This window comes from Ovis canadensis, chromosome 12, assembly GCF_042477335.2.
Source record: "Ovis canadensis isolate MfBH-ARS-UI-01 breed Bighorn chromosome 12, ARS-UI_OviCan_v2, whole genome shotgun sequence".
Classification (NCBI taxonomy): domain Eukaryota; kingdom Metazoa; phylum Chordata; class Mammalia; order Artiodactyla; family Bovidae; genus Ovis; species Ovis canadensis.
Window position 1 is genome coordinate 82,401,603 of NC_091256.1, and position 26,282 is coordinate 82,427,884.

Sequence of the window (26,282 nt, forward strand, 5' to 3'; positions counted from 1 at the left end):
TGGACCTTTGTTGGCAAAGTGATGTCTCTGCTTTTTAATACACTGTCTAGGTTTGTCATAGCTTTTCTTCCAAGGAGCAAACATCTTTTAATTTCATGGCTGCAGTCACTGTCCGCAGAGATTTTGGAGCCCAAGAAAACGAAGTCTATTACTGTTTCCATTTTTGTCCCCATCTATTTGCCATGAAGTTACAGGACCCGATGACATGATCTTAGTTTCTTGAATGCTGAGTAGGAGACTGTTGTATGGAGATATCACAGTTTGTTTATTCATTCACCAGTTGATGGACTGGGAATTTTTCGCCATTCTAGTGGATATGTAGTGGTATCTTACTGTTGTTTTTAATTTATAGTTCCTGGATGACTAATAATGATGAGCATCTGTTCATGTGCTTATATTTGCCATTCGTATTTCCTTTGTAGGGAAATTTCTCTTCACATCTTGCCCATTTAAAAAACTGAGTTTTATAGAGATATAAGAGCTGTGAATGAAGTCCTTTATCAGATACATGTTCTACAAATATCTCTTCCAGTATGTGGCTTGTTTTTTTATTCAGAAAAGTATATTTTGAAGAACATAAGTTTTAAATTTTTATGAAGTTTAAACTTATTCTTTAATCTTTAAAAAGCCCACTTTTTGTGTTTTATCCAAGAATTATTGCATAATACAAGCATACAAAGATTTCTTCCTTTTTTCTATAAGCTTCATAATTTTAACTCTTACTCTTAGGTCTGTGGTTCACTTTGAATTAATTTTTGTATATGGTGCAAATTAAGGATTGAGTTTCTTTTTTTCCTCTTTTAAATTTCTCTTCTGATTTCTTCTTTTACACTTTTAATTCTTTCAGTGGTTCATCTTATTGGTTTTTTTAAATAACTGTTGCTTAATTTCCAGTATATTTGAAAATTTTTTAATATTTTTCTCTTATTGATTTTTTAATTTAATTCCATTATGTTGTAATGGAGAACATATATAATATGATTTCAGTGCTTTCATATTTGTTGAGATTTACTTGTGGCCCCAAATATTCTATCAATTCAACCTTAAAAAAAAAAGTTTCTCTTTCATTATATCTCAAGGTGGCACTTTCCAAAATTACTATTTCATGTGTCATTTTTATTTTTGAAAACATAACGAGTTACTGTTGTACTTTAATTGTTAAGAATGATTATAATTTTACTGTGTAAATAAATTTTAGTCTGTAATACTGTGTTGGTATTTGCTGTTTTTGCCTTTCTATAGTCAAAAATTTCTAATCTGTTCTTCCCTTTTAATGGTTCCCATAGGTCTAAGATCTGGCAAACTTGGTGAACAGTGTGAAGCAGTTGTCCGCTTTCCCAGGCTCTTTCAGAAGTATCCATTCCCTATTCTCATCAATTCTGCATTCCTAAAGTTAGCTGATGTTTTCAGAGTTGGGTAAGTCTTTTTAAGCCCTTGGTGTCCTAAAGCACTTTGTTCATATTTCTTTGTTTTATATTGTAGTCTGTATTCTTTTTGCCTTTTCGGACTTCGACATGATGGGTTTTTGTTTTTGTTTTTTTACCATTTTAGTGGACGCACGTGGAAATTCACAACAAATTTTGGTGTGAAATTTAATGGCATTTTGAGCCAAAGTAAAGGGTATAAGGCAGAGAGTACTTATTTCTTTGGGGGACAGGATAATTCAAAGTTAAAGACAACCTTGATATATAATTGTGTATTTTGGAAATATCTGTGGCTTTGTGTAGTTCATTTTGAGAAGTTTCTGATTTAACAATTTATTTTTATAACATGAGATTACATGTTACATGAGATTATGGGCCACTGTGAAGTGCCTGAAACTTGTAAGCAGAGCCTGAATATATACCTGTTCTGTCTCTACGCCATTCCCTCTCCCACTTCTTTCCACCATTCTCCATATACTTGTGTGCTTACACACAAACCTAATCAGACTTGCAGAGAAGAAGCTGTAGAATTAGCTTGAGAGGAGGAAGACCATCTTCTTGGTTCTAGTAGGATTGAGGACGTTGAGTTTGGCTCCCAGACTTCTCTCTACGTTACAGCTGTTTGGGTGCCTTCCTGCAGGACTGCAGGCTCTGCTAACTGCTTATGCTTAGTACTCATCTCAGGGTTCTGCATCCATGGGTTCTACCAACCACGGGTCAAAAATATTTGGGAAGATAATTCCAGAAAGTTCCAGAAAGCAAAACTTGAACTTGCCACCCACTGGCCACTAGTTACATTGTACTTATACTAGTTTACATAGCATTTACATTGTATTAGGTATTATAAGTAATCTAGAGATGATTTAAACTATGTGAGAGGATGCACAGGCACTGTGCCATTTTGCAGAAGCGAATTCAGTCTCCAAGGATTTGGGTTTGGTGCGGGGCTAGTCCTGGAATTAGTTCCCCTCCACACTGCGGGTATCATAGGATGACTGTACAGACTTTTGACTGTTTCTGTGGTAAAACAGAATGTTAAGATTGGAAAACATTGGCCTGTTGCTAAAATTTATTAGTATCATTTGTGTTGCTTTGATTCCTAATTAAATATTACTTTCCTAAAGTGGTCTAATTCATTTTATCTGTGGTTCTTCCTAGAAACAATTTCCTGAGGCTGTGTGTTCTTAAAGTTACCCAACAAAGTGAGAAGCATTTGGAGAAGATCCTAAATGTGGATGAGTTTGTAAAGAGAATTTTCTCTGTGATTCATAGTAATGACCCTGTTGCAAGAGCCATCACACTCCGGTATGTTCTGTTACGCCACTGAGTCACCACAAGATTGTTTGAGCTGTATTTCTATACTCCCAAAAGGCCGTACATTTACTTCTGTTACTCTGAATATTAGGAATTCATTTTTGTTTTTCCTAGTAAGAGTCAATGAGAAAATATGGTAACCATCCCAATCTATAAATGCTTTAGAGCTAACCGTCTGTGATACAGTTTTGGTAACTTATGTTTGAGACACTCGTTTTGTAGGTAGATGTTCTGATCTGTTAACTCAAATGTAAGTATGGTTTGAAAGAAAGAAAATGAAGTTGCTCAGTCAAGTCCAACTCTTTGTGACCCCGTGAACTGTAGCCTACCAAGCTTCTCCATCCATGAGGATTTCCCAGGCAAGAATACTGGAGTGGGTTGCCATTTCCTTTTCCAGGGGCTCTTCCTGACCCAGGGATCGAACCTGGGTCTTCCGCATTGCAGGCAGACGCTTTAACCTCTGAGCCACCAGGGAAGCCTCATGCTTGTTTTGAACTTTTACCTTTCTGACCTTGTTCTTCTTGTTTCGTGTATGCTTTCTACATTCATCCTTGATTATGTGCTCATTTTTATATGTGATAATTTATATCTTGACTCCTTGGAGAATGCCAGGTACAGCCACCTTAGTTTCTTCAACATTTCCTTTTCTTTCTTGGCATTAAAAAAATTTTGGTAGAATTTCATTTTGTAAGCCTTAAAACCAGCTTGAAACATATCCTCTTTTTAGGTCTGTCATCTATGAAATTAGTATGTGTAAACTTTGGATTTTTGATCACTTTCCTGAACTATACCTGCCTCTATTCTGGTACGAGCTCCAGGGGACCTCCTCCACTTCTCTTGATGTTGAGAGATTTGAAAATCATGATACAAGTAATTACTGATGTGGAAAAAAGACTGGGAAGTCTTACATTTTTACTTTGTGGGTCTGCTTAATAGCAAAAACATTGGACTCTTAATGCTTTGCTAAAATGGACTTCTTTATATAACATTGGAAAATTGGCATTTTGATGCTTTAGTAATTCAAAAGTTTGTTTTCCTGGGCTCTCTTTGGTACTTGGCATGTACTTCAAGGTGATTTTTAAAAAAAATTTTTGCTGTGTTAAATTAACCATGTTAATTTTTCTTACATGTTGAAGTATGGAAAAATGTTTACAGAACTTGAGTCGCTGATTTTTAAAATTGATATGTCATTAACCTGAGATTTATAGAGTGACCTACAAACTTTATTTTTGGTAAGCTTTGCCTGTTTCTTCCTTTTCTGACCTTGAACTTACTGTATTTCCATTCTTTTTGGGTTTCTCTGTTTGTGTAGGATGTTGGGAAGTCTGGCATCAATAATTCCCGAGAGGAAGAATGCTCATCATAGTATTCGTCAGAGTCTGGATTCACATGATAATGTAGAAGTTGAAGCTGCTGTTTTTGCTGCTGCTAACTTCTCTGCACAGTCAAAGTAAGCCTAGGCCTTTTATAGTTTGGCTTCCTAAGAAGAGGTTTTGAAAGAATAGCTCATTTATATATGTAAACACTAAGGGATATAGAAAAATGTAAACTGCAAGATGTATTTTCCAAGGGTGTTTCTATCATGTTGGGAAAACAGGACTTAAATCCATAAAATAGAAGAGTTAAGTACAGATGTTGGCATTAACTGTAAATGAAATTAAAGCTCCCAGAAGGACAGGATCAGCCTGGGATTAGAATAGTTGGGGAAGGCTTCATTGGGAAGCAGAAGCTTTGTCCACTGAGGTGTCTTCCCCAAACCTATACTGTCCTAATACTAAATTATTCTTTTCTTACTATCGTCTCAGGTCTGGACAATTTGACAGAGATAATAACTGGAATTGAAACCAATTTTAACTTCTTTGGGGTATCATACTCTATTATCTTATAAAATAGTATTTTTCTCTACATATATTAATTATTTTTTGATGAAATATTGGCCATAGTTTTATTAATGTGTTTGACTTACTGATTATTTGTTTTACTGACTGATGATGTGAAAGTAACACTGCTTTTTGGAGGGCATTTTGGTAATATGTATTTGGTACATCCCTTGGACCTAGAAAATCAACTTATAAGAATTTATCCTAAGGAATCAGCAGTGTGTACTGATACTTACTTGCAAGGATGCTAGTTATAAGATTGTAATAACAAAAAATATTAGTAACCAATTCCAACCAGTGTGCCAATAAGATAAATAGGATCATACATTGAAATACTATATCAGCTTTTATAACTAATGTATTTTAGAAATATATTTGAAAACAAGTTACATAATAGGTTATGTGATATTATGGTTTATTTGAAAAGCAAGTATTTATGGAATAGAAAAGAGACTAGGATATGTATCGAAATATTGTCTCTGAGTGAAGATATTATCTTATTTTTATTTTATTTTTCACAAACTTCTGTATATCTTGCTAGTTTTGATTTATAATCAGGTGACTAATGAATTTTTTAATGTAAAAATAGCATTTATATTAAGAGTCTCTGCTAAGTTTGGATAAGACTTGAAATAGTTAATCACCAATGATCTTTCTTTATAGTTTAATTATATGCTTATTCATCTCTTCAGCTGCTCCTATCAAACCTTCAGAAGTCCAGGATTATTCATTGGAAAAGGAGATTAGAGAACATAAACTGTGTATTCTTTTATTTACTGATTGAAAGTAGTAGGTGTGACAGTAAATGAGGAAGAGAAATATCTAAGTAAAGACGATCCCTATTTGTGCTTTTGAAAATTGGCATTTTTTTCTTATTGAGAGTCATGGGTATTGCAAGAACTTTTTAAAAATTAATTTTATTGGTTAAGAGTTATAGCTGGTGAATATTTATCATCTGATCACCGCTGTCAAGGTGTGAGTACTTTAAATCCGTCCAATTAAGTGTGTACTTGGAGTAGCTCTAAAAATAGTTTTCTAAATGTAGATGATAAATTTGTGATTCAGTATTAGAATTTGCTTATGAAAATCATTTTTGGCTCAGTTTTTCTCATGTGTTATTATCAGAAGCTAATTTTATCAGCTGTGGAATTTCTGATCTATCTTGGAAAAGATTAAGACTAAGTAACATAGGAACAACATGATTCTTCATTTATAGAATTGATGACCAGTAAACATTTAACAGTTTAAACACAGAAGCGGTTTTTAACATACCAGGCTTCAATATGGTATACTTGTGATTTGTGATGTTTAAACATACCAAATTAGTGCAATAGTTAAGTCTGAAGTACTTAGCGGAATGTATTAGAGTGTGAAAATCAAGAAAATACACCTTTTCCAGATTAGCATTTACCATGGGAAGTTCCATGGACAGAGGAGCCTGGTCGGCTGCAATCCATGGGGTCACAAAGAGTCAGACACAACTGAACAGTGCGTGCACTTCCCTCAGAAATGATGACCTGGTTTGAGATCAGATATCTCAACCAGTACAGATGGATTTTTATCTTAGTATCTTTATTAGTTTTGGATCTTAGAGTAGTTGACCAAACAAAGGCTTTTAAAATTGATTTAATCCTATTTCTACCTGTCTGCTACTATAACCACAGGTAACTTGTTCTGAGGGTGTGCGTGCTCAGTTGTGGCCAGCTCTTTGTGACCCCATGGACTACAGCCTGCCAGGCTCCTATATCCATGAAATTTTGCAGGCAAGAATACTGGAGCAGGTTGCCAATTCCTTCTCCAGGGGTTTTTCCTGACCCAGGAATTGAACCTGTTTCTTTTGAATCTCCTGTATTGGCAGGCAGATTCTTGACCGCTGTGCCTCCAAAAAGGTTTTAATTGTTAAGAGCTAGTCCCAGAGGAGGAATTGCAAACCCAAATGACTTCAGGAACCTGGGAGGCATTGTCAAGCAGAGCGGTGACCTCTAGTGGTCACTGGTGGACTGGCATGTGCACACAGTCTGAAAGGGTAACTGCTCCTGGGTGCCAGCTGACAGTGAGGGTGCAGGGAATACGGCCAGTGTTGTCAGATCCGAATTTGGGGCGGGAAGAAGCTGGAGAATCAGACTATTCTGTAGTCTCAGCGAATGAGACTGTGTATTCTTAACGCATTTTTAACGCTGCCATTAAGAGTTTTTAAAAATATTATTAGACCGAAAAAAAGAGAAAACTCCAGGCTTCAAACTTGCAGTTTATTGACCCTAGAGGCCCGTAACAGATTTTTAAATTTTGCATTTGTTACAAAAGTTATTTAGTTAGTGAAGAAATACTTAGTGAATATCCATCATGTCCAGACTCTATTCCAAGCAGCAGGAATACAGGAGTGGAAAAGATGAATGCTCTGTTGCTATGTAAACCCACAGTAGTTTCAGCTGCACACTAATGTTACAGAAAAATAAAGTAGTTTTATCATTATGGTGATGACCTAAGCAAGCTCCTTAGGTAGAGTGATCGGGGATAGCCTCCCCTAAGAGGTGGCATTTGAGCTGAAACGGTCCTGAAGAAGACGAAGCCACCTGGAGGAAGGATATTCCAAGCAGAAGGAATAACAAATAGGAGAGTGCTCTGAAAGGTGAACAGGTCATCTGTAGATACCTAATACACCTCTTGCCTTGTACCCAAAAGACATTTACAGCTTACTTTTTCTTATTGAATATAAGGCTGATATCAGAGCAGTAATTTTCAAACTATTTGGTATCAGAATCTCTTTACACTCTTCAGCATTATTAACATCCTCAAAGTGCTTTTTATGTTTATATAGATTACATCGATTGGTATTTACTGTATTAGAGATGAAAATGCCTAAACTTAAAATATATTATTAATTCATTTAAAGAATAACAAATTCCTAATGTATTGGCACAAAAATATCTTTATGAAAATATTTTTCCAAAACAAAAATCAATTTTGTGGGAAGAGGGACGTTGTTTTTTACATTTTGACAAATCTCTTTAATGTCAGGCTGGATTGTCACATCTGGTTCTGCATTCACCATTTCTTTTACAATGTGATGTTTTGGTTAAAGTATATGAAAAAATGCCAGCCTCACACAGATACGTAGTTGAAAAAGAGAGGAGTATTTTTAAAGGTTTTGTAGATAATTATGCTAATTTTTCCTTGATCTCTTAACGGAACTAGAAAATTGTTGGTTCATAAAAGTTAGTTGCAATGTAAACTGTAAAACCGTGTCAGTGAACATGTACTATTACATTGAAATCCGTTGGCATCCCTTACCTATGTATGGTTTTATAACTTAGACATTGGTCTTTTGGGAAATATTGGTTCACTCTGTTAATGCAGGTCTACCAAATGTTGGCCCTTTCCTTTGTAAAATATCAAATTTGTTGTTAAATATCAAAGGATCATATTTGTTGTTATCACCACTGATCTCATCAGGAAAGGCTTTAAGTATTAAGCTGTCAAGCTCATGGTGACAGAAGTTTTCTGAAGTGCTAGTTTTTGTTTAGAAGCTAGGATTGGCAAAAAGTTTACCCAGTTATTTTTCTTAAAGTTACATGCTTATTTTATTTATCTCTTTAGAAGATACCTGCAAATAGCCATTTCTGAATAGTTATGGAGTTTCATGAAAAAATGGCTAGTTCATCTCATAACTCTAAGGATTGCATGGTGCTTACCCTGCAGACAGCCGCTGTGAAATTTACGTGTACTTTTCATTTTGTCAGAGAATGTTAAAATAATATCTTAATGGCAGAAAATATTTTATACAGACATCCATTGAACTGCAGAGCGAAAGTATTTCATGCCTAATGTGTCATGAATTGTGACTGAAAGAACAAAATTTGATCATGTTACCTGTATCATCTTTCCTTACATATTATATAGTTTTATCCCAAACATTCATGTTACTGATAACTTTTGCAACATTCAGTGTTATTTCAGTTGCAACAGACTCAAAAGCGACACCTTAGAAAATACTTTTCAGATATATGATATTTTGAAAATGGCTACTTTAAAATTTTATTTATTTATTTATTTAATTGAAGTATACTTAACAATGTTATTTTTAGGTATACAGCAGAGTATTCAATTATACATATATATATATCTTTTTTATATTCTTTTCTCATATAGGTTATTATAAAATATTGAATATAGTTCCCTGTGCTATATAGTAGGTCCTATTGGTTGTCTAGTTTATATTTATTTAGTGGTGTACGTATGTTAATCCCTAACTTCTAATTTATCCCTCCTCCCCCCTTCCCCTTGGTGACTACAGATCTGTTTTCTATATCTGTGGGTTTATCTCTGTTTTGTAAATAAGTTCATTTCTATCATTTTTTTTTATTCCATGTATTAGTGATATCATAAGATATTTGTGTTTCTTAATCTGGCTTATTTCATTGGGTATGATAATCTCTGGATTCATCCATGTTGCTGCAAATGCATTATTTCTTCTTTTTATGGCTGAGTTATGTTCCATTGTAATATATACCACGTCTTCTTCATCCGTTCATCTGTTGATGGACATTTAGTTTACTTCCATGTAAATAGTGCTGCAGTCAGCGTTGAGGTGCATGTATCTATTCGAGTTATGTTTTTCTCCAAGTGTATGCCCAGTGGTGGGATTGCAGGATCTTAGAAAAGGCAGAGGAACCAGAGGTCAAATTGCCAACATCTGCTGGATCATGGAAAAAGCAAGAGAGTTCCAGAAAAACACCTCTTTAGGCTTTATTGACTGTGCCAAAGCCTTTGACTGTGTGGATCACAATAAACTGTGGAAAATTCTGAAAGAGATGGGAATACCAGACCACCTGACCTGCCTTTTGAGAAACCTATATGCAGGTCAGGAAGCAACAGTTAGAACTGGACATGGAACAACAGACTGGTTCCAAATAGGAAAAGGAGTACATCAAGGCAGTATATTGTCACCCTACTTATTTAACTTATATGCAGAGTCACTTGACTTCAGTCACTTCAGTTGTATCCGACTCTGCGACACCACATCATGAGAAATGCTGGGCTGGAAGAAGCGCAAGCTGGAATCAAGATTGCCGGGAGAAATATCAATAACCTCAGATATGCAAATGACACCACCCTTATGGCAGAAAGTGAAGAGGAACTAAAAAGCCATTTGATAAAAGTGCAAGAAGAGAGTGAAAAAGTTGGCTTAACGCTCAACATTCAGAAAACAAAGATCATGGCATCTGGTCCCATCACTTCATGGGAAATAGATGGGGAAACAGTGGAAACAGTGTCAGACTTTATTTTGGGGGGCTCCAAAATCACTGCAGATGGTGCTTGCAGCCATGACACTAAAAGATGCTTACTCCTTGGAAGAAAAGTTTTGACCAACCTAGAGAGCATATTGAAAAGCAGAGACATTACTTGGCAACAAAGGTCCATCTAGTCAGGGCTATGGTTTTTCCAGTGGTCATGTATGGATGTGAGAGTTGGACTGTGAAGAAGGCTGAGCCCTGAAGAATTGGTGCTTTTGAACTGTGGTGTTGGAGAAGACTCTTGAGAGTCCCTTGGATGGCAAGGAGATCCAACCAGTCCATTCTGAAGGAGATCAGCCCTGGGATTTCTTTGGAGGGAATGTTGCTGAAGCTGAAACTCCAGTACTTTGGCCACCTTATGCAAAGAGTTGATTCATTGGAAAAGACTCTGATACTGGGAGGGATTGGAGGCAGGAGGAGAAGGGGACGACAGAGGATGAGATTGCTGGATGGCATCACCGACTCAACGGACGTCAGTCTGAGTGAACTCCGGGAGTTGGTGATGGACAGGGAGGCCTGACGTGCTCAATTCATGGGGTCGCAAAGAGTGGGACACGACTGAACGACTGAACTGAACTGAATGATGGTAGCTCTGGTTTTTAGTTTTTTAGGGAACCTCCATACTGGTTTCCAGAGTAGCTGCACCAATTTACCTTCCCACTAACCTCCTCCACACCCTCTCCAGCATTTATTATTTGTAGAATTTTTTGATAAATGGCCGTTATGACTGGTGTGGGGCGATACCTCATTGTATTATAGTTTTGCTTTGCACTTCTAATAATTAGTGATGAGGGGCATCTTTTCATGTGCCTTTTGGCCATCTGTATGTCTTCTTTCTTCTTTGGAGAAATGTCTATTTAGATGTTCTGCCCATTTTTTTTTATTGAGTTTTTTGTTTTTTGATATTGATCTGTATGAGCTGCTTGTGGATTTTGAAGGTTTATCTGTTGTCAGTTGCATTGTGTATATTTTCTCCCGTTCTGTAGGTTGTTTTTGTTTTTGTTTCTTATGGTCTCCTCTGCTGTGTAAAAGCTTTTATGTTTAATAGGTCTTATTGTTTATTTTTGTTTTTACTTCCATCTTGCTGGCAGACAGCTCCGAAAAGATATTACTGCAGTTTATGTCAAAGAGCATTCTGCCTGTTTTCCTCTAGGAGTTTTATGGTATCTGGTCTTACATTTAGGTCTTTAATCTAAAAATGGCCACTTTTAAATAATTTGGCTCTACCCATATTTCCCACTGCATTTCTACTGCTTCATACTTACTCTGTTTTTCTAAAATTCAGACTATTTGATGTATATTTTATTGTTTATATAAATGATTAGCTTGTGTGCCAAAAGCTTTTCTTGACTAAAAGTATGTCCTAAAACACTGTAGACTGAGATAGTGACCTTGAGTATTTCAGACAGTGTCGTTCAGTAATGAAATGGCAACAGTGCTCATAAATCAGAGCATCTTTCCTTGAAGATCATGTGGGAACAGTGTTGGCAGAAGCCCACTTGCTTTGTGGAGTTTTGGTTTTGGTTGCATTTCTTTCCCCCTCCCCAGCACCTGACCTTAGGAATATTAGTTATGATTTGGAATATTGCCTTTCTCCTGTGCTTTCTGTGTTCTATATAAGTCCTTAGAAAACTGAAGCAAATTTAATTTTTTTTTGGTTTTAAAGATTATACTGTTTTCTCTTTCCCAAGGGATTTTGCTGTAGGAATCTGTAACAAAATCAGTGAAATGATTCAAGGTATGTATTGTTCATTTGGTGTTATGAAGTGGCTTAATGGTACTCATACTAATAATAGCTGCTAACATTCATTAAGTACTCACTATTTGCTAGTCACTATTCATTCCTTTATTCCTCCAAATAATGCTTATTAAGTGTCTTCTAAATGCCAGAACTGTTCTAGGAGCTTAGGATGCAATACTGCACAAGGCAGAGTCCTTGCTCCCGTGTAACCTGCATTCTAGTGGTGGAAGGGGTGCCAGCAACAGGTGAGTCAATTTATGACACAGCAGGTGCTGTGGAAGAAAGGCGAGGTAAGAAGGATAGTCTAGAGTCCATGGCAAGATGGCAGGGGTGAGGTTTCTGTTGTATATCTCTTAATCAAGGAAGACTTCTGATCAGGTGATACTTGAGTAAGAAATGCATATTTTTAGGGGGAAAATATTCTGACCGGGGGGAAAACTCAGAGACTCTCTTCACTCTGCTAATATGCCTCCAGTATCTTCCAATTTCTGCTAAACCCGAATCCAAGTTGCCTACTGTAGCCTACAAAGCCTTATTCTAGTGTCATCTTCCGTACTGTGCTTCCTGTGTATTACCCCATTTACTCTCATAATAGTCATAAAAGAAAGCTCTGGGGTTACAGCATCACACAACTCTAGAGAACACGACTTCCTTTGTATTTTTCTAAATGGTGTGTCTTTGTATTGTGTAATTTGGCAGACTTGAATAGGTAATACTCTTCTTTTATGGAAAAGGAAATGGAGTCATAGTAAGATCACTTAGTTGAAGACCAAGATACAGTGATTGAGCTTTCTCCGGTTTCCCTTTATTCCTTTGTCTTTCCCCACTACCTCCAGAAAAAGGCTGCCTTGCAGAAAGCTTTCATTAGAAGCAGCATCACTCATTTATTGAGCAGGTTTTTGCTGAACACCTGCTGTATCAGACAGCATCTCAGCAGGAAACATGTCACACTTGAACTGCAGTAATTCAAGTAGGGCTTAATGAAGGAGCCATTTACAAAGATGTGGGCAGAATAAACTAAAGGGAATGACGTTGTCCTGCACTGTCTGAGCTGCAGGGGAGGAAGTGCTTATCAGAACCTGGAGTCACATCCAGAAGGCCACTTTGGAATACTCACCTTCAGGGTGATGCGACTTGATGTGACCCTGTAGAGGAGCCAAGGAGTAAATACACTGACCTGACCTGAACTTCCCATCTGCTGGGGCTCTCCACACAGACAGGGTAGATAGCAAGGGAGTTGATGAAAGCTATACAGGTAAGCCTCCTAGGATGCTGAAGGATTCTGTATAACTTGAGTGGTGTGTATATATGAATATAGATACAGGCATATGTAGAATCCATTAATGTACATATTTAAGATTCATTTTTGTTCCTTTAGTTTTATCTATACAAAATTAAAGTAAAGGGACTTAACCTGATGGTCCAGTGGCTAAGACTCTATGCTCCCAGTGCAGGGGCCTGGGTTTGATCCCTGGTCAGGGAACTAGATCCCACATGCCGCAACTAAAGAGCCTGCACTGCCAAATGAATAAAAATAAGTTGATTCGTTAAAAAAAAATTAAACAGGAATTAGGAAGTACTGAGAGAAAGGGAGAAAAGCAATGGGGTAGAAATGGGGGTGGGCTTCCCTAGTGGCTCAGATGGTAGAGAATCCACCTGCAGTATGGGAGACCTGGGTTCAGTCCCTAGGTTGGAAAGATCCCTCGGCGGAGGGCATGGCAATAGTGGAGGGCCCATTCCAGTATTCTTACCTGGAGAATCTCCTTGGACAGAGGAGCCTAGCGGGCTAAAGTCTATGGAGTCGCAAAGAGTTAGACATAACTGAGCAACTAAGCACAGCACAGAAGTGGGGGCAAGGTAGAGGAAGATTGAAGCCCAACATACAGAAGTGGCAGGTGAGTTTGAGGAATAAATATCCTTAAATTTTAAGCTGCTTGTGTTTCTACGAAGTAGAATTTTGAGTCTCCCTAAACATGACTTAGCAACTAAACAACAACAACAAAACCTTCAGTAAGGCGTCTGCAAACACAAAGAATCCTCTGACTGCTGGCCTGAGAATAGGCTTGCAGAGGAGAAGGGAGGGATATGAGACGGAAGTCTGCCGTGGGGAAGCTGTTAAGTAGGGACAATACTTAGGAAACTTTGCAATGATCCAGTCAGGAGGTAGTGGTAGAAATGAACCAGTGTGACAGCAGTGAAGGTGGAAAGACGGTCAGACTTGGTTTATGTTTTGAAGCTAGAAACCAACAAGATTTGTTAATAAATTTGGATGTGAATGTGAGAGAAAGAAGAGAATCAGGAAAGACTCTAGGGTCTGAGGAGCTGTCATGTTTTGAAATGGGGAAAGTTTTGCACGGGCAGTTTCATAGTAAAGATCAGAAGTTCTCTTTGTCCCTGTTAAGCATAAAGTACTTCTGAGATAGCCCATTGGTGATGACCAGAAGGTAATGGGACAGAAGGTAATAACCAGAAGGTAATGGGACAGAAGGTAATGGGACAGAAGGTAATGGGAAGGTAATAACCAGAAGGTGATGGGACATATGCATCTGAAATTCAGGGGGTGGGAGTGAGAGGGGAGGCAGTCTTTAAAAGCAAATAGCTGATTGCAGAACCCATGGGATTATATCAGCTCACTCAGGGAAAGTACATAGGAGGAGAAGATAATTTATTAGCAACCCCAAGGAATATCAGAAATTAAAGTGTGGATAGAAGAATACAAAGAGATTGAGAAAGAACAGCCAGAGGAAGGACAAAAACCAGGAAGAGTGAAAAAGCAAAAGCCATTGAGAAAGAGTTCAAAGATAGAATGGTCTTGCAAATGCATTCAGTAACTTAAGGATCAAAGCAGCCATAACACAGGCCTGATCTGACCCTGCACAGAGAAAACCGGGGAGTAAATACTCTGGCATTCTTCTCTCTCCCATCTCTTGGGGCTGCTTTGCTTTGGCTGAATTTGAAGAGTGGCCAAACAGTAAGGGAGTCAGTTGATGTAAACTACTGTTGGATGTTGAAATGTCATGTATTCACACTAAGAGTTATTCACTGTGGCAAAAAGCACTCATCGGCAGAGATAAATTAGCTTTTGGCATATAAGTAGGACATTATGATTGACAGTTTTTTGTTTACTATCACCATTAAGCCATGATGTAGAAGCAAAGACTTTCTATTTATTTAGCTCCAGTGTTGACAAGAAAAGATACTTTGGAATCAGTTCTCAACAAAATTCCAGCTGTGGATGCTGTAAAGAAAGGCAGTGCTGCACAAAGTTCAGAGAACTTTGCAACTGCTCCGTACATAGTCTGTTCACATTCTGATCTTGACTTAGTGTTGAAGGAAATAATTAAAATTGTAAATATAACAGGTTATCGCCATTGAGTTTGTGTATATGCATGTGTATATATGTTCATGAATATGTATATGTTTTGGTATGCTATGGGAAGAAAGAGGCAGCAAATATGACTGCTTTCTACTGTGCCTTTTAAGGATATTTTCTACTATTAGCCTGTAATTTAATAATCACCCCCAAATCAAGATAAATACTTTTGGAAAAAACTATTGAACTTGATTACCTCTAATATAGTATTACATAAGCATAATATATATAAGCATAATATAAATTTAAACATAATACTAGTGTACTATTTGGGCTTCCTGGTGGCTCAGGTGGTAAAGAATTCACCTGCAATGTGTTTTTGTTTCTTTAGTTTTATCTACACAAAATTAAAGTATATAAACAGGAATTAGGAGATATAGGACTTCCCTGATAGCTTAGTTGGTAAATAATCTGCCTGCAATGCAGGAGACCTCAGTTCAGTTTCTGGGGTGGGAAGATCCCCTGGAGAAGGGATAGGCTAACCGACTCTGATATTCCTGGGCTTCCCTTATGGCTCAGCTGGTAAAGAATCCGCCTGCAATGTTGGAGACCTGGGTTGGATCCCTGGGTTGGGAAGTTCCCCTGGAGAAGGGAAAGGCTACCCACTCCAGTATTCTGGCCTGGAGAATTCCACTGACTGTATAGTCAATAACATCGCAAAGAGTTGGGACACCACTGAGCTACTTTCACGCTCAGGAGGTACAGAGAGAAAGGGAGAAGAGCACAGGGTAGGAATGGGGGCGGGCTTCCCTGGTGGCTCAGGCAGTGGAGAATCTGCCTGCAGTGCAGGATAACTGAGTTCAGCCCCTAGGTTGGGAAGATCCCCTGGCAGAGGGCATGGCAATACTGGAGGGCCCACTCCAGTGGATTCGATCCCTGGGTTAGGAAGATCCCCTGGAAAAGGGAATGGCAACCCACTCCAGTATTCTTGCCAGGAGAGATCTTATAGACAGAGGAGTCTCGTGGGCTACAGTCCTTGGGATTGCAAAGAATCAGACATGACTGAGCAACTAACCATTGAGTGTGCTATTTGCTTTTAAATAGTCACTTTGCTAATGGAATCAGACCTTCTGAATCTGAGGTATTATCCAGGATGAGGGTCAGAAATCTCTAAGCATTCTTTCCATGTCCAGGTCTAGCCACGCCAGTAGACTTGAAGCTGAAGTTGATCCCCATCCTGCAGCACATGCACCATGATGCCATCTTGGCGTCCAGCGCGCGTCAGCTCCTGCAGCAGCTGGTCACCGCCTATCCTTCCACCAAAATGGTGATAGTCTCTCTGCACACTTTCACTCTGCTTGCAGCTTCATCTCTGGTTGATACGCCTAAGCAGGTAGTTTCAGTTTCCTTTAAACTTCCTTTTTCTTCAGTAAACTTGCCTTTTAAGTATTAATATGCTAAAAAATAAGTAACCCATAAGTTTTGATAGTATTGAGATCCCTTTCTCTGATAAAGATTGCAGAAAGTTTAATTGCCTTTTGCTTGTTCTTTTCCCTCTTTGTATTCACAGTATTAATTCTTGGGAGTCTTGTGAAAAAAGAGGTGGCGGTGAGGGTACAGAGCAGAGCATGGAGTTGGTGCAGTGGGGAGGAAGATTTGAGTTGTATTCTCAGTGCTGATTCTTGGAAGTCTTATAAAAATTAAATGAGGTGGAGGTGAGAGTAAGTACATGGCAGAGCATGGAGTTGGTGGGTGGAAAAAGGAAGAGTTGAGTGTTTAAGGCCAGGTCTTGCGCTAGAACCTTGCAAGTTAAGTGAAGATATATTTTTATACAAGAGGAGAAAGGCCCAAACATGGGTACATAGTGAATAAATGGCAGGGCTGTAATTTGAAATGAGCCCTATCTCCAATCTGAAAGTTTCACGAAACTACAGTGCATCCCTAACGATAATTTCAGTGATGATGTCACTCATGGAATGACTTATTTCCTTTATAGATTCAGCTTTTATTGCAGTATTTGAAGAATGACCCTAGGAAAGCAGTAAAGAGACTTGCTATTCAAGATCTGAAATTACTTGCCAATAAAACACCACATACTTGGAGTAGAGAAAACATTCAGGTATGTAGAACTTCAAGCGTCATTATTTTATATAGAAAAATAATATGATGTTGTCATAGATCAAATTGTTTCATTTTACATTTTTATGTTATTTTTGTCTTCTTAAATGTTTGAATATGGAAAATTTCTAAGAGTATTGTTGATATTTATGGCAGAAGTTAGAACTGGCAAAGTAAATATATAAAAATTCTTTATTATTTTCCCTTTACTTTTTTCCCAGTTTTATTGAAATATAATTGACACGCAGCACTGTGTAAGTTTAAGGCATACAACATAACGATTTACCTTAGAACATCATAAAGTGATTATCTCAGTAAGCTTAGTGCACATCCACTTGTGTCTATCTCATATAGACACAAAATTAAAGAAAAAAATTTTTAGATTTGCTTTCCTAACTAATTTCATATATAACTTACAGCAGTGTTAATTATATTAACCATGTTGTACATCACATCCCTAGTACTTACCTATCTTGTAAATGGAAGTTTGTGCCTTTGACTGCCTTCATCCAACTACCCTCTGCCTCTGGTAACCACAAATCTCATCTTTTTCTGACTGAGTCTGTATGTTTGTTTGTTTTCTTGCTTTTGATGTATAATTGAGCTATAACACTGTTAGTTCCTATTGTGCAATGTAGTCTTTTTTTTTTTTCTATACATTTCAAAATGATCACCATGATAAGTCTAGTTATGATATGTCACCATACAAAGATATTACCTAGTTATTGGAAAGCTTATATCCTTTAATGTTTAGATTTGTTGTAGTTCATTAGACTTATCTCTTAGTTTCTTTTTTAATTATCCCATAGCAGCACCATGGCTAGTTGAGAAGCCCTGTTAAGTTGTTCATTTTATTCCTGTCTCCTTTACTCAATTTAGGGAGAATGGTTTTGGTGCTGGCTATGATTTATTAGAGAAGAGGTAAAGCTTATTTCTCCTTTACACACAGAGGAAAAGACAGTCTTAAGTTTTCTTTTGTAAATACAAGAGAAGATCTCAATCTTTAGACTTTTAATGTGACATCTTTTATAGCATTTCTTAGGTTACATTGATGTTTAATATTTTTCTCAAGGTACAACCCTGTTTTTAAATGCTGCTTAAAGTGAAATGGAAGATTGTTAAATTCAATCTTTGTTTTCATGGATTTTATTATTTCTTGGTATCATCATAGCTACAGTGTAACAAAAACTGCTGAATTTCAGATTATGAAAACTGAGCTGCTCTTTTTTTTGTTTGTTTTGTTTTGCAATTTTCTAAACATGTCTCAGTGGGCTTCCCAGGTGGCGCTTGTGGTACAGAACCTGCCTGCCAGTGCAGGAGACATAAGAGATGATGGTTCAATCCCTGGGTCAGGAAGATCCCCTTGGAGTAGGGATTGCTACCCACTTCAGTATTCTTGGGCTTCCCTGGTGGCTCAGCTGGTAAAGAATCCGCCTGCACTGCAGGAGATCTGGGTTCGATCCCTGGGTTGGAAAGATCCCCCAAAGGAGGAAATGGCAACCCACTCCAGTATTTTTGCCTGGAAAATCCCATGGACAGAAATGCCTGGCGGGCTACAATCCACAAGGCCGCATAAAGTCAGACACAACTGAGCATCTAAGCCAAACATGTTTTAATATATTATGATTGATAGTTGGCAAATATCCCAAGAGATGAGGACAGTTATTAGTATTTGCACTTAATAAATGAGCAAATTAGGATTCAGAGAGACTTAATATGCTTAAGAGAGCTTCTTAAGAGGGCTTAATTAAGAATTTAATTAAGAGAGCTCTGTCCTCTGGTGCTTTTTTCCTACTAAACAGGAAGAGAATGTGCTTGGCCGCTTTCAGGAACCAGACCCAGTGAAAGCACTGTATTAGTCCATCTCATTTCTTTCCTTATTGTGAATAAATCGCACACACAGTTGAAGAATGTATATTTAATAGTTTAAATAATAATTGTAAGTCAAAGCCCATGTAGTCTCCATCAGCTAGAAATAGAACACTGCAAAAATCACAGGACCCTGCTTCCCTGAATGTCAGGTCCATGAATCAAGGCAAATTGGAAGTGGTCAAACAAGAGATGGCAAGGGTGAACGTCGACATTCTAGGAATCAGTGAACTAAAATGGACTGGAATGGGTGAATTTAACTCAGATGACCATTATATCTACTACTGCGGGCAGAAATCCCCCAGAAGAAATGGAGTAGCCATCATGGTCAACAAAAGAGTCCGAAATGCAGTACTTGGATGCAATCTCAAAAACAACAGAATGATCTCTGTTCATCTCCAAGGCAAACCATTCAATATCACAGTTATCCAAATCTATGCCCCAACCAGTAATGCTGAAGAAACTGAAGTTGAACGGTTTTATGAAGACCTACAAGACCTTTTAGAACTAACACCCAAAAGATGTCTTTTTCATTATAAGAGACTGGAATGCAAAAGTAGGAAGTCAAGATACACCTGGAGTAACAGGCAAATTTGGCCTTGGAATGCGGAATGAAGCAGGGCAAAGACTAATAGAGTTTTGCCAAGAAAATGCAGTGGTCATAGCAAACACCCTCTTCCAACAACACAAGAGAAGACTCTACACATGGACATCACCAGATGGTCAACACAGAAATCAGATTGATTATATTCTTTGCAGCCAAAGATGGAGAAGCTCTATACAGTCAACAAAAAGAGGACCAGGAGCTGACTGTGGCTCAGATCATGAGCTCCTTATTACCAAATTCAGACTCAAATTGAAGAAAATAGAGAAAACCACTAGACCATTTAGGTATGACCTGAATCAAATCCCTTATGATTATACAGTGGAAGTGAGGAATAGGTTTAAGGGCCTAGATCTGATAGATAGACTGCCTGATGAGCTATGGAATGAGGTTCGTGACATTGTACAGGAGACAGGGATCAAGACCATCCCCATGGAAAAGAAATGCAAAAAAGCAAAATGGCTGTCTGGGGAGGCCTTACAAATAGCTGTGGAAAGAAGAGAGGCGAAAAGCAAAGGAGAAAAGGAAAGATAAAAGCATCTGAATGCAGAGTTCCAAAGAATAGCAAGAAGAGATAAGAGAGCCTTCTTCAGTGATCAATGCAAAGAAATAGAGGAAAAGAACAGAATGGGAAAGACTAGAGATCTCTTCAAGAAAATTAGAGATACCAAGGGAACATTTCATGCAAAGATGGGCTTGATAAAGGACAGAAATGGTATGGACCTAACAGAAGCAGAAGATATTAAGAAGAGGTGGCAAGAATACAGGGAAGAACTGTACAAAAAAGATCTTCACGACCCAGATAATCATGATGATGTGATCACTAATCTAGAGCCAGACATCTTAGAATGTGAAGTCAAGTGGGCCTTAGAAAGCATCACTACGAACAAAGCCAGTGGAGGTGATAGAATTCCAGTTGAGCTGTTTCAAATCCTGAAAGATGATGCTGTGAAAGTGCTGCCCTCAATATGCCAGCAAGTTTGGAAAACTCAGCAGTGGCCACAGGACTGGAAAAGGTCAGTTTTCATTCCAATTCCAAAGAAAGGCAATGCCAAAGAATGCTCAAACTACCACACAATTGCACTCACCTCACATGCTAGTAAAGTAATGCTCAAAATTCTCCAAGCCAGGCTTCAGCAATACCTGAACCGTGAACTCCCTGATGTTCAAGCTGGTTTTAGAAAAGGCAGAGGAACCAGAGATCAAATTGCCAACATCCGCTGGATCATGGAAAAAGCAAGAGAGTTCCAGAAAAACATCTATTTCTGCTTTATTGACTATGCCAAAGCCTTTGACTGTGTGGATCACAATAAACTGTGGAAAATTCTGAAAGAGATGGGAATACCAGACTACCTAACCTGCCTCTTGAGAAATCTGTATGCAGGTCAGGAAGCAACAGTTAGAACTGGACATGGAACAACAGACTGGTTCCAAATAGGAAAAGGAGTACATCAAGGCTGTATATTGTCACCCTGCTTATTTAACTTCTATGCAGAGTACATCATGAGAAACGCTGGACTGGAAGAAACACAAGCTGGAATCAAGATTGCCGGGAGAAATATCAACAACCTCAGATATGCAGATGACACCACTCTTATGGCAGAAAGTGAAGAGGAACTACAAAGCCTCTTGATGAAAGTGAAAGAGGAGAATGAAAAAGTTGGCTTAAAGCTCAACATTCAGAAAACGAAGATCGTGGCATCTGGTCCCATCACTTCATGGGAAATAGATGGGGAACCAGTGGAAACAGTGTCAGACTTTATTTTTTGGGCTCCAAAATCACTGCAGATGGTGATTGCAGCCATGAAATTAAAAGACGCTTACTCCTTGGAAGAAAAGTTATGACCAACCTAGATAGTATATTCAAAAGCAGAAACATTACTTTGCCGACTAAGGTCCGTCTAGTCAAGGCTATGGTTTTTCCAGTGGTCATATATGGATGTGAGAGTTGGACTGTGAAGAAGGCTGAGTGCCGAAGAACTGATGCTTTTGAACTGTGGTGTTGGAGAAGACTCTTGAGAGTCCCTTGGACTGCAAGGAGATCCAACCAGTCCATTCTGAAGGAGATCAGCCCTGGGATTTCTTTGGAAGGAATGATGCTAAAGCTGGAGCTCCAGTACTTTGGCCACCTCATGTGAAGAGTTGACTCATTGGAAAAGACTCTGATGCTGGGAGGGATTGGGGGCAGGAGGAGAAGGGGACGACCGAGGATGAGATGGCTGGATGGCATCATGGACTCGATGGACGTGAGTCTGAGTCAACTCCGGGAGACAGTGATGGACAGGGAGGCCTGGTGTGCTGCAATTCATTGGGTTGCAAAGAATCGTACACGACTGAGCGACTGAACTGAACTGAACTGAACTGCTTCCTCTTCTCACATGCTTCTCCCTGATCAGAGTCTTAATAACCACCCAAAGGAAACCACTCTTGACTTTTGTGATAGTCACTTTTTGCTCTTCATAGTTTTACTGTCTGTGCCTCCCTAAAAATACCATTTAGTTTTGTGTTTACTGCTTTTGCTTAGCATTGTACTGATGAGACTTGTCCATGTGGCTGCATGTTTTTTTCCTTTCATTGCTATTCCGATGTCCCTTGATGTCATTAGGGAATTGGGTCTAGTACTCCCTACTGGATACCAAAATCCTCAGATGCTCAAGTTCTTTGTATAAAATGAAGCAGTTTTTGCATATACCTATGTATATCCTCCTACATACCTTAAATCTAATCTCTAGATTACTTATAATAGCTAATACAATGTAAATACTATGTAAGTAGTTGTAAATAAAATCTAAATGCAGTGTAAATAGTTGCCTTTTCCATGCTCTGAAACAGTTAAGAGCTTTGACATAAAAATTTTCTGTCTTCTGAGGGTATAGCTTTATAAGGGCCGTAAATCGGTCTGAACCTGGACCTTCTTTCAGGAATAGCATTTTGAGAATATTTCCTATTCCTTACATGGTTGTTACCGTGTTGAGGTTTTCTAGCTCTTCTTGAATCAGTCTTGATAATTTTTTTTCATTTAATTTTTTTTTGCAGATGCATTAGTATCAACATTAGGAGAACGCTTGTAATTTGTAGTATGTCTGTATTTAAAATGTTATCTTTATTTTATTCTTACTGTTGTGTTTGTGTTTCCCTTTTCTTTATTAAACTTGTCAGCAGCATGGCTTTCTTACGCCTCAAGTGGTTGGTACATTTATTTTTATTCTTCTGTTTAATAATGGAAGCACTTAAGGCTATTAATTTTCATCTTAGTGCAGGTTGGCCACATTCCATAAATTGCAACTTTTAGTGTTCCCTTTGCCATTAATTTGAAGTACACTTTTTAAGTCAAATTTACTGTGGTATAATTTACTCACTGAAACTTTTCCAGGTATACAGTTCTAGATATGCAATTCGAGTTTTGATAAATCTATACAGTCGTGTAACCACCACCACAGTTGTGATATAGAACATTTTTCAGATCACTCCAAAAGGTTTCTTCAGGCCCCTCTGTAGTCAGTTTTTTGCCTAACTCCTGACTACCACTGAACGGATTTCTAGCCCTGTGAGTTTGCCTTTCCAAAATCTAAATGGATTTATATAGTATGTAGCCTTTGGGGTATGATTTCTTTGGCCTAGCATAATGCTTAACATCATTCATCCATATTGTTACGTGAATAGTTAGTTCATTCCTTTTTACTGCCAAGTAGTATCCCAGTATATGAACCACAGTTTATCTGTTCACAACTTGATGGACATTTAAATTGTTTCCAGTGTTTTTTTTTCTAAAATTCCTGATGTACAGACCTTTGTAGGACGTTATTTGAGTAAATACCTAGAAGTAGAATTGCTGGGTTGTGTGGTAAATGTATGTTTAACTTTGTAAGAAACTGCCAAATTGTTTCCTATAGTAGCCGTACCATTTGCCGTAGTCACCGGCAATGTCTGAGCTGTGGTTCTGTACCCTTGCTTGCACTTTCTATTGTATGGTTCTGTAGTTGTAGCCTTTTGAATAATTGTGTAGTGGTATCCCATTGTGGTTTTAATTTGCATTTCCCTGGTGACAAGCGGTGTTCAACCTTTTAGTCTTGTCATCACCAGATCTCTTCTTTGGTGAAGTGCATATTCTAATCTTTTATGCTTTAAGTTTTCTTCTTGTTACTGAGTTCTCTCTATGTTCTAGATACAAATTCTTTATCAGATGTATATTTTGCAAATATTTCCTGCCAGTATGCGCCTTTAATGCAGAGCCTTTTAAGTTTTTTTACTGTGGTAAAAGTCACATAATATAAAACCTACTATTTTAACCGTATTTAACTGTACAGTTCAGTGGCACTAAGTACATTCACACTTTAGTGCAACTATCGCAATCATCTATTTCCTAAAGTTTTCACCTTTGTAACTGCGTCTCTAATATAATAAATATCTTTTGAAGATTTTTGTTTTGATGAAATCTAATTTATCATTTTTTATTCCTTTTGGGGTTTTATTTTTGTGTTTTATCTAGGAAGTCTTTACCTAACCCAAAGTCACAAAGATTTTATCATATATTCTCTTCTAGAAATTTTAGTTTTAAGTTTAATATTTAACTCTATGTAATCCGTTTTGAGTTAACTGTTGTGCAGTGTAGCAGACCTGGGTTTGTTCCCTGTGTCGGGAATATCCCCTGGGTCCCCTGGAGAAGGGAATGGGTACCCACTCCAGCATTCTTGCCTGGAGAATTCCTGGACAGATGAGCCTGGCGGGCTACAGTCCATGGGGTCACAGAGAGTCAGACTTGATTGAGCGACTAACACTTTCACTTTTCATCGCATATGATGCAAGGTAGGAATCAAGATGTGTTTGGATAGCCGTGTGTTCCAGCACAATTTGTTGAAAAGACTGTGCTTTCTCTTTGAGTTACCTCAGCATCTTTGTTGAAAATCAGTTGACCTTTTCTGTATAGATCTATTTCTGGATTCCAATCTGTTCCTTTGGTCCATGTATGTGTTCTTAAGCCAAGTAGCACACAATTCTGATTTCTGTAGCTTGAATTCTATAAGTCTTGCAATCAGGTGGTGTGGATCCTCTTACCTTTGTATTTCTTCTTTGTTTTGAAAATTGTAAGTCTTCTGCCTTTCCTTGCCTTGCCTTGAATCAATTTGTTAATTTCTGCAAAAAGTCTGCTAGGATTCTTTCTGTTCGGCATTTGCATCTACAGATCAATTTGGAGAGCGTTGACATCTTCATAGCACTGAGTTTCTGATCTATGAACATGGCACATCTCTCCATTTATGTAGAGCTTCCTCTCTTTCTCATCAGTGGTTTTTACTTTTCAGCAGACAAATTTTGCGCATATTCTGTATGATATTCCTAGGTATCTCATGGTTTTTGGTTATATCCTCAGGTTCCATGTCTACAAATTCAACTAACCCCAGACTCAAAAAAATATTAAAGGAAAAAAATCCCAGAAAGTCCCCCAAAGCAAAACTTGAATGTGCACCTGCAAATTTGCCAGCAACTATTCACATGGCATTTACGTTGTATTAGGTATTGTAAGTAATCAAAAGATGATGTAAAGTATATGGGAAGATGTGCACAGGCAGCTTATATGCAAACACACCACTTTAGAGAAGGGACTTGAGCATCTGAAGACTTTGGTATCCACAGCAGCGCAGGGGGTCTTGGAACCCCTGCAGATATGGAAGGTTGACTGTATTTTAAGTCATTTCCTTGTTTTAATTTCCTTGAGAGCCGTTTTGATTTCCCCTTTGGCAATGGAATTAGTTTGGTTTGCATCCATTGTCTCATATAGATAAAAAGAAAAAACAAATTTTTTTTGCTTGTGAGGGTGACTCTGAGGATTTCCTCTAACAATGTTCCTGTGTGTCACGCAGCAGCATTAGCTATAGTCACCATGGTGTGCATTACACCCCTAATACTTACTTATAACTGGAAGTTTCTGTTTTTAAAGTGATAAGCTTTTTATATTTGTTGATGGAATTTTTGTTGTTGCTAACCTCTTGTTCAGTTCAGTCGCTCAGTTGTGTCTGACTCTGCGACCCCATGGACTGCAGCATGCCAGGCCTCCTTGTCCATCACCAACTCCCGGAGTTTACTTGAACTCATGTCCGTTATTAATTCCTGATTTTAAAGTTTCTTTGCAGCCCAGTGTAGGGTCACCTTTTATTAACAGTTCATAGAATTTAAAAAGAAGGTATGTTTTCTATATAATGTAATATACTAGATAATATAGATAAGTATATAATATATATGTATTATGTATTGATATTATATATTATTAACATTTATTTCAGTATAAAACTGCATGAAATCTATATAGTCAGATTTACCTCTTTGGACTTAATCTGAATCTTTTTTAGTAGTATAACATGCATGACTTATTTACAGTTATTGATGTAACTGAGTATTTTTTAAACTCCCTTCCTCTTATTTTATACTGTTTATAACATGTCCTTTGTGTTTCTTTAGTTTCATTACTTTCCCTTGTTGTTTTGATCAGGTTTTCTTTGTTTATTCTCTAGTGAATTAAAGAGACTTTGACATGGTAATTAAACGTTATTTTTACTCTGCCTACCTCTATACTTAATATATTAGTGTTAGAACTTGTATATTTCTATTCAGAATGCAAAGTATGGTGGTTCATATGTTGCAGATTTTGGCAGAGACTTAGGTACTCTTTTCTACTCCCCTTCATTCCCTCCCCTTCCCTTTTGTGTTAAGATAATCTGGAATTTAAATAC

General features: G+C 37.8%; 1 protein-coding gene across 1 annotated transcript in view; it reads left to right on the forward strand.

Annotated features, from left to right (window-relative positions):
- INTS7 (integrator complex subunit 7) overlaps positions 1 to 26,282 on the forward strand; it is a 79,540-nt gene that overhangs the window by 7,799 nt on the left and 45,459 nt on the right. Inside the window, exons 2-7 of the mRNA XM_069544210.1 lie at positions 1,287 to 1,416; positions 2,583 to 2,729; positions 4,051 to 4,188; positions 11,604 to 11,650; positions 16,160 to 16,359; positions 16,963 to 17,085. Of these exons, the coding sequence (XP_069400311.1) occupies positions 1,287 to 1,416; positions 2,583 to 2,729; positions 4,051 to 4,188; positions 11,604 to 11,650; positions 16,160 to 16,359; positions 16,963 to 17,085 (785 nt within the window). The remainder of the gene's footprint in view (positions 1 to 1,286; positions 1,417 to 2,582; positions 2,730 to 4,050; positions 4,189 to 11,603; positions 11,651 to 16,159; positions 16,360 to 16,962; positions 17,086 to 26,282) is intronic.